Consider the following 7,942-nt stretch of genomic DNA (forward strand, 5'->3'; position numbering starts at 1 on the left):
TACATATGTTCATGATCTCCAGAGCATGAACCCAGGTCACGGTGGATGGATGGATTGTAGTTCAGTTTCTTCACAGACTCATTTTCTTTTCAGGACACATTTTAGTCCTTCTGTTGCCTTTTTAATCATCAGATCATGTTTTTATGTATTCAATACTTTGGCTTTAGAAAAAACTAACGACGCTCCCCGATGCCTCAGTGGTACTTTGTGTTTAACGCTTGTTAGCAGAAGATTTCATGCTACCAGCTGACTAAGATGGTGAACATAGTAAACATTATAATGATGCTGATGCTAACACACTGTGCCCAAACACAGGCCGCTTGTTTACCACTTTGGGCTTCACATTCATTCTGTTTTATTTGTGATAACACTTCTCAGCATCTAAACACTGATATACAGATACTGACACAGCATGACAATATGATCAGATATGACTCTCCAACTATACATTTGTCCACACAGTTCGATGATGAATAAACTTACATTTTACCACGCATTAAAGTTCTGTCGTTCTGTCATTTGTTTTACTAGGATGCATTTAAAGCAATTCCAGCTGTCAGCCACAGAAAAGCACAAAACATAAGGGGAAAACGCTTCTCAACAAAACTTCTGATAGCTCAATATGACATCCTTATTAAAGGTCTGTGGCAGAACAAATGGGTATCGTTTCACCACACCTGCAGATTAAATTTCACACTTATTTCCCAGCTGACTGGACATCTCAAAACACATACTGTATCTGCTTTAACACAGACACACTGAACTAGTCAGTGTGTGATCAGGGATATAAAAAGCCTGGAAAACATTGAATCTCAGCTTCGGATCAATGTGATTTTGGCATTTAAGTGACCCCCACATGCAATACAAGCTCTTGGAAACTTTATACACAATTATACACTTTGAACACAATCTGCTGTAGAGGCCTGTCAGTCTGCTGCTGCTCATAGCAACAACATTCCTTCAAGGCTTTAGTGGTTTTATCCTCCATCAACGATGTCACGGTTGCACAGGATCAAAGTTCACCAGCAGGAGTAGGAGAAGAGCGGGTACTGGCTCCAGTCGGCTGCATGGCTGTAGTGGTGAGGGTGGTGGTAGTAGCCGTGCTGTGGGGCGCTGTGCTCAGCTGTGGCCAGCGGATGAGGTGGTGGGTGGATGGGGGTGTGTGAAGCTTCTCCGTCGCTGGAAGGCAGTGGGAATCTGGTGTACTCCACTGATCTGGAGAAAATGTGGTGACATTGTGTTAATTTTAGTGCATTTTGCGTTTTGTTTTTCTGTCCTATCCAAGTCTCGTTGGGTTTGGTCTCATCATGGACATCTTAAATCATACCTGTAGGGCTGGTATGCTGCCGACGCAGGCACCATCTGCTCCTCGCAGCTGTAGTCGTACTCGTGCAGCTCCAGGGGCTCAGTGTGTGGACTCTCAGATGGATCCTGCTTCAATGCCCACGCTGAGAGGTCACCCCCCTTCAATGACTGTGTGGACGCCTGGTTCTTCTCTGCCTGCACCGACTGAGAGGTGGAGGGCATCCTCTGCAGGCCTGAGAGGGAAATACAGTGTTTCAAAGGAACTCATATGAGTGTAATGTCAATGGCACATTGATTTGAAGGAATACTTTTCACACTACCAAGGTTTTTATCTGTATACCTGCATCAGTGCAGCTCAGAAAACAACTACCTGGAGGACAACTTACCTGGAGGACTGTTGTAAAGAGCTTTCCTGTCCAGTGTGGCTCTTTTTGCAGGAGGGCTTCCATTTGAGCGACACCTATGGAAAAATAGAAAAATGTAAAGTTTGTGTTTATATCGGCCCAAAACAGAAGTCAAAAGCACAACACATTACAAATGAGTTAAAACTTGAATTCCTACCTTTTGCTGTGAGAGTGGGTGCCCCCCTCCCTGAATCCCTTAGCGAATGGGTTGTGGTCGATCTTCAACTTGGTGATCTTAAAAAGAAGGAAGAAGAAAAGATAGTTGTCAGTGTTTTGTATCAGTCAACAAGGAATATGATCATTCTGTGTTGGGTTCATGTTTTAAAGCTGTGCATGTTGATACCTTTGGGTTTTGGTAAGCAGTTACTGCAGTGAAGGTCGTCTCTGGGAAGGAGAAGGTCTGAAATGGGCCCCAGCGGACGGTGTAAGGACTGTCTGTCTGTGTGACGTGAAACCTGGGATAGTAGCGATGCATCGAGTGCAGGATGATCTGATGGGTGAAAAGAGCAGAGTGAGCAAAGCACACTCACATGGTGTGGTAACGGTATGATCGTCTGAACTCTGAATGTACGGTGATGTCTTACGTGGCCGTGCTGGTCCAAAGTGTTGTTGGTGAGCTTCATCTTGAGAAAAGACAACGACTGCTTCATCCAGTGACTTCCTGGGGCAGGGGAGTCCGGGTGCATGTATGTCCGACACGGGGGCTGGGGCTCTGCCTTCCCTGCAACCTCCCACTGCTCCTTTTTCCACTGCAGAGAAATGGGGAGGGATGCAAGGTTAGCAAGTGTGAGACCTGAGGAAGTCTTATTAATTAGAAGTATTTGTGAAGCATGAAATGCCTTTTTCACCCCACACTGACTGATGTTATGCAAGAGAGCTGTGGTGCATGAACTCTTCTTTGTTGGCAGGATTGAGAGCAGGGCTTTAGTTCACATGGTGTGACAATGTATGGAGGGTGTCTATCTTTTTGCTGATACATGTTTTTGTAAGGGTAATGAGAAAATCGTGTTTCTGCAAATTCACCACCACCAAACTCTCTCTCAGTGCTCTCCTACAGTACTTTCCCTTTATTGTCTACTTCATTGTTTTCAAGTGTGTGCTAAAAGCAGTATCTGTGACCAAATGGGCCACTGCAGTTGATGCAAGAGCCGTTGAATGTTTGGGTGCCTGACATTCACCGATTGTGAATAAGGAGGGATGCTAATTGATTGGGCCTCCAGCCGAGAGTTCACAAACAGGAAGCAATGAAAGGCTTTGAAATGCAGTGGTGAAGAGCCCACAGTGGGCCGGCTAAAGTCTGTCTGGAGACTGCAGGGTTTGGATACTGCAGTCTGTTGGCTTTAGTCCCCAGAAAGCAAAACAAACAGCAGAAAACAATGAAAATTAAGAACATGAAAAGCGCTGTATGCCGTGAACATGTTGTGTCTGAACCTAAAAAGCAGCAGTGTGTGCTGTGCAGACACTTACCTTGTATTTGAAGCTGTCTACAGGAACCATATCCACCATGATGACATAATTAGCAAAAGGTTGGAGCCCAGATAGACTGATGCTGCAGTGTGGAAACATTCTCCTGAAAGAAAAACACAAAGTCAGATATCAGTGGATGGTTTAAATACTTAAATCTTTTCACTGCAACCTTTGCATGTATGATTTCTTGTAGGTTTTGGTCTGTATGATAAATGGTACAAAGCACCGTTTGTGTTTTCAGAAAGCAAAGAGTCTTGATTCAGTATCCAACTAACTGTGCGAGCATTGTTACCTTCCATGCTTTGTTATAATCATCTCTGTTCCGATGCTGTGAAAGGACTTCCAGAGATCAGAGTTCTCCAGGGTCATCCTGATGCAGCCCTGCTGGTATGACTCAGCTGCTGGAGGGGAGCAGGGCATGCTTCGATTTGATTTGGAGTCTGCGGAGAAACACAAATGAAATCAGTTCTGCCGAATCAGAAATATGTTATACAACATGTGGCAGGTTTAATGCAGCATCGTGGTTATAAAAATGGGAAGATGTTTTCCCACAAAGCATAAAGAACCTGAGACACCACATCTCCCTGTGAACAGTTCTACTTTTAAATGCTTTATGATGAAATTAAACGTCAGTATAGTTTTGCACATCCTAATTTTGTTCTCAACATCATCTTCAAATCAGTAAATATCAGATGATAATAGCACAGTTTCTCATTTAGTGGAGGAAGCCTGTTTCTTGTGGTAGAAAGTCATCAGAATTAAGGCAGATTAAACATTTCGGTGCTGCCTCGTGCCAAAGTGCATCTTGTATTTGTGATTATTTACCAACAGCCTAAAATGAACCACTGACTGCTGGTCATGTGTCCCTCCTGTAACATTATCAGTGTCAGAGCGAATACGTTAGAACTCACCAGAGATGTGCTGCATGTTGCTGTGTCCCCTGAATGCCATCACCACCGAGACGCTTTGAGACAAAGTGCTGCTTTCAGGTGCTCTACCGCTGAAGTCAAATACATCAGGGGTCTCTAGCCTTTGAAAAGCCGGAGCCTTGAACTTGATTGGCCGTCACAGAAAGGGTGGGGTCTAAACAGCCCGGGGGGGGTGTGTAGTCAGAGCAGACTGAGGGGGCAGGTGAGAATATTACCTGGTGCTGAGGTCTACTTGTGAAACTCAGCTGCTGTACCGTGTGAGCCTTTTTGCTGAACTGGTATTCAGGGGTGAATGTCACACTTTTTAGACCTGCAAAGTGTTTCATTCAAACCATTTTGGTATATTTTTAATCACAGAGAAACAACAGACGTTTGGGTTCTATCTTTAAAGAGATCTGAAAAATGAATCCACTAATTGGGAGCGTAAAGTATTTAAAGTATTTTATCTTGGTGTGTCTATTCTTGCCTGATTGTTATCGACCTTTGAACAGATTATAAAGAACTCAAACACAATCCCAAACCTCTATGATGTTGTTGGTCCGACCCAAAGACTCATCTACCTCCTCTAGTGGTGCTCACCTATATGCCAGTCCTCCAGTATGTATGTGTACTGGGCCTGAAATGCATGAAAGAATCATTTTCCTTCAGCTCAGGTTGAAGGACAATGAGCAGAATTTCAAAGTGCCTGGGGGGTGGGGGGGTGGAGGAGCAGACAAACAGGTCCCTTCCTGGCAGTTTGGTTGTGTATTGAGAACAAGGAGAGATTACTGAGGTGATTGGAGTTGGGGTGTAGCCTTGACAATGGTGGACAATGCTACTAATCCTATAAGGCCATTTGGCCCTGCCCCCCCCCCTCCTCCTCCACCGCTCCGCAGCACCTCCAGTGCCTCGGGAGGAGATCGGGCCCTCTGATGGAGCCAGCAGTTAGCAGCCCGTTGACATGAAAGACAGATGGGAGGAAGGGACGAGCAGCAGTCTGGACCTTTACAGCCTTGTTCAAACCCACAGAACTTAATTCTAAATTCTAGTTGAGACCTCAAAGTTTCCAGAGAAACCAAACTGAATTCTGGGGAAAGTGTTCGCTCATAAATTGATGCACAAAAACATCATAAATATTTCCATGTGGTGGAAAGACGCAATCATCAAAAACACAGAATCTTAGGGAGTTGAATATTTCCATCAGTGTAAATATCACACAGTTCCAATTAGGGAACAAGCTGATACAGGATATATGAGATACTGTCAGGGTGAGATTTTGCAACATTAAAGCTACTAAAGGAAAACAGGAACGAAAAGTAGATGAGAGGTTAAAACCTTCCCATTCTTAACACAAATGGAGCTATGTGCAAAGGGGTTATGATTGTTTACTCCTTGAAGAGAGGAAAGATATAGTCTATCTATCTAAAAACCACTTCCATGGCTGTCTGGGGATGCACATACTACACAGCATTATCATTTCTTTTACCTGAGCAGAATGATTCACCTCTGCTCGTTTTACAGCACTCTCACAGAGAGCGGCTCCCTGCCTTTATGAGGCCTTTCCGCTCCGACTGCAGGCATGTCGAAACATTTCTCCTCTGCCTAAATCAACTTCGGGCCTGAAGATGGAATTCAGTGTGTTCCTGCCTGCGGCATGTGTCACCTCTGCAGCTATGCTACAAAGTCAAGTTCACGTAGAAAAGGATCGCTAACATCTGCTGATGGTGTTTCAGCTCGACTGGGCAGTGCTTTAATGGAAAAAGGCAAAACAAAATGTTGATATTTTACATTGGACTTTAGATTATAGTTTTGTCACCGATGCCACTGCAAAGGTGAAAGTCACAGCTCTCTATGCTGAAGAATGTCGCAGGCTTTTCTCCTGCTTTCTGTAATGCATCAGTTCTGCTGCAGTAAAAATATCTCATGGCACAGGAAATGTGGTTTCAACAGTTTCTGCAAGTTAGTCTAAGATGCAGCTGGAAGATGCGGTGCATGACCCCAGCGGTGGAGGTGCGGAGACACACTTCTGTGATCTGCTCACCACTTGGGTGAAGTGGGCGTCTGAGTGGGTGAGATGATTAATTCTCTCTCCTCCTTCAAAACTTAAATGCTAAAGCATGGCATTTCATTTCCAGGCAAAGAGAAGTGCGTGTTTGTGTGGTGAGAGGAGGGGAGGGGGAAATCACAACATTTTCATTCCCTTGACAAAAAAAAAAAATCTTCTTCCAGTGTCAACCTGAAACTGATCATTCATCTAAGCACTGCAAAGATCAAGAGGGTTTAGGTGAAGCTGCACTGAGACATTCAAACGACATTGTTCCAGTGTTGTGAGTTAGACAGGTAGATGCAGTACGCAGGCTGAGACTCACCAGCTTTTTATATTACTTTAAGATAAATTCATACACATCTGTGGTTTGCTCACTTTCTCTGCCCCACAAGTGTAGAGAGAAGAAATGTTCAGAACCACAGCAAAGTTTCACCAAAGCTCTTATTTGCCAACACTGCCCCCTGCTGGATCCCTTCTTCAGAGCTCATTAGAACTTCTGAGAACTAATGATCCATTTCACTCATTATTTTCCAAGAGTTGTTTTGTTTTGTACAGAACTGACAAGTGTGTCCTCATAATCAGTTATATCCACGGAACAAGTCAGCCTTCAGCCTCAACAGTTGGCCATTAGCAGAGCCCAGAGAAGATTAAGTCACACTGTAGGGGGGAAATTAAGCATTTAGTATCACGGCAGTGCCTGAGAGGACAAGAGAGGTGCTGCAGACAGGAAGAGGATGCAGGAAAAAAAAATGAACAGAGAGCAAAAGCAACAAAGTCAGACAGCTACACTTACACAGTACTTTACCCAATATTCATATATGTACTAATATTTACTCATTGATTAGAATGTATACAAAATACATTAAGCCTAAAGGGAATTTTTCAGCCCGTACAAACTTAATCTTGAACAATATATGAAAATAACATATTCAAGCAAATTACAAAGTAATTTTTAAAATGCCTTTAGGACAAAAAGAGCTTTCTGCAGACCATAATTCCCTGGTCTGCTGAGCACGCTGACACACGCAGTTGGGAAAATGAGCTTTTCCTGCACCTTTTATAATAACTCAAAGTACTCTCTCTGAGGGCGCTTTAACAGCCACAATGCAATTTTACCAGAGCAAAAAATAATATTAGGAGGAAGGCAATGCCATTTCCAAAGAGTAACTCAATTATTAAAAGGGATAAAGACGTCTTTACATTTATTCAGTTTCTACACTTCGCTCTTATCAATGATGAATGGGATAGAATCCAGCACTGATCACCTACAAAACAACAGCCACAGAAAATTACACTCTTAATATTCACTTTTATGGTCAAATATGATGTTTGGGTTTGCTGCTAAGTTGAAAGACATTTTCTAAGTTCTGTTTCTGGCTAAATGTCGTGTTTCTCTGAGGCTAAACTGTGATGCTGTTGTACTTTATCATTCATACTGTACTGTCAGCTGTTGTGTCTTGTGTCTAAGTTTATAAAGGGAAGTGGATTAAGAAAGCATGTGATTCAGAAGGCTGACAAAGACAACTTTCAAATTTAGAAATACAAAGAATGATGAAAAATAAACATACTGTAAGTGCTGTAAAGGTCTAATCAAGGACATCCTCGTCTAAAGGGGGAGGGACAGATTGTCATGCAAAGGGAATAACAACTCTTTGACTTTTAGCATGAAAAGCGTGACAAATTAAAGGAAATTGAAAAGGAATTGATGGAAAGGGAGGCGAGAGAGAAATTAATGAAACGATTAAACTGAAAAATTAGAGGAAATAATAAGGCAAGACAAAGAGAAGGGCGAGAGAGAGTGAAGGCAGAGG

General features: G+C 43.1%; 1 protein-coding gene across 1 annotated transcript; it reads right to left on the minus strand.

The window, feature by feature from the left end:
• Window positions 1-1,019: 1,019 nt before the first annotated feature.
• Window positions 1,020-4,103, minus strand: LOC139219292 (T-box-containing protein TBX6L-like). The gene is made up of 9 exons (XM_070851103.1): window positions 4,088-4,103; window positions 3,469-3,616; window positions 3,177-3,279; window positions 2,294-2,458; window positions 2,053-2,199; window positions 1,867-1,943; window positions 1,692-1,765; window positions 1,328-1,538; window positions 1,020-1,215 (listed from the first exon to the last, which is right to left on the minus strand). The coding sequence occupies exons 1-9, from the start codon at window positions 4,101-4,103 to the stop codon at window positions 1,020-1,022; spliced, it is 1,137 nt and encodes a 378-aa protein (XP_070707204.1).
• Window positions 4,104-7,942: the final 3,839 nt, after the last annotated feature.

This window comes from Pempheris klunzingeri, chromosome 19 (genome assembly GCF_042242105.1).
Source record: "Pempheris klunzingeri isolate RE-2024b chromosome 19, fPemKlu1.hap1, whole genome shotgun sequence".
Classification (NCBI taxonomy): Eukaryota; Metazoa; Chordata; class Actinopteri; order Acropomatiformes; family Pempheridae; genus Pempheris; species Pempheris klunzingeri.

Coding starts and splice junctions, on each gene's coding strand:
- LOC139219292 (XM_070851103.1), bottom strand. Junction 2,459..3,176: donor TAGACAGCTTCAAATACAAG/GTAAGTGTCTGC, acceptor ATTTCTCTGCAG/TGGAAAAAGGAGCAGTGGGA. Junction 1,539..1,691: donor TCTTTACAACAGTCCTCCAG/GTAAGTTGTCCT, acceptor TTTCCCTCTCAG/GCCTGCAGAGGATGCCCTCC.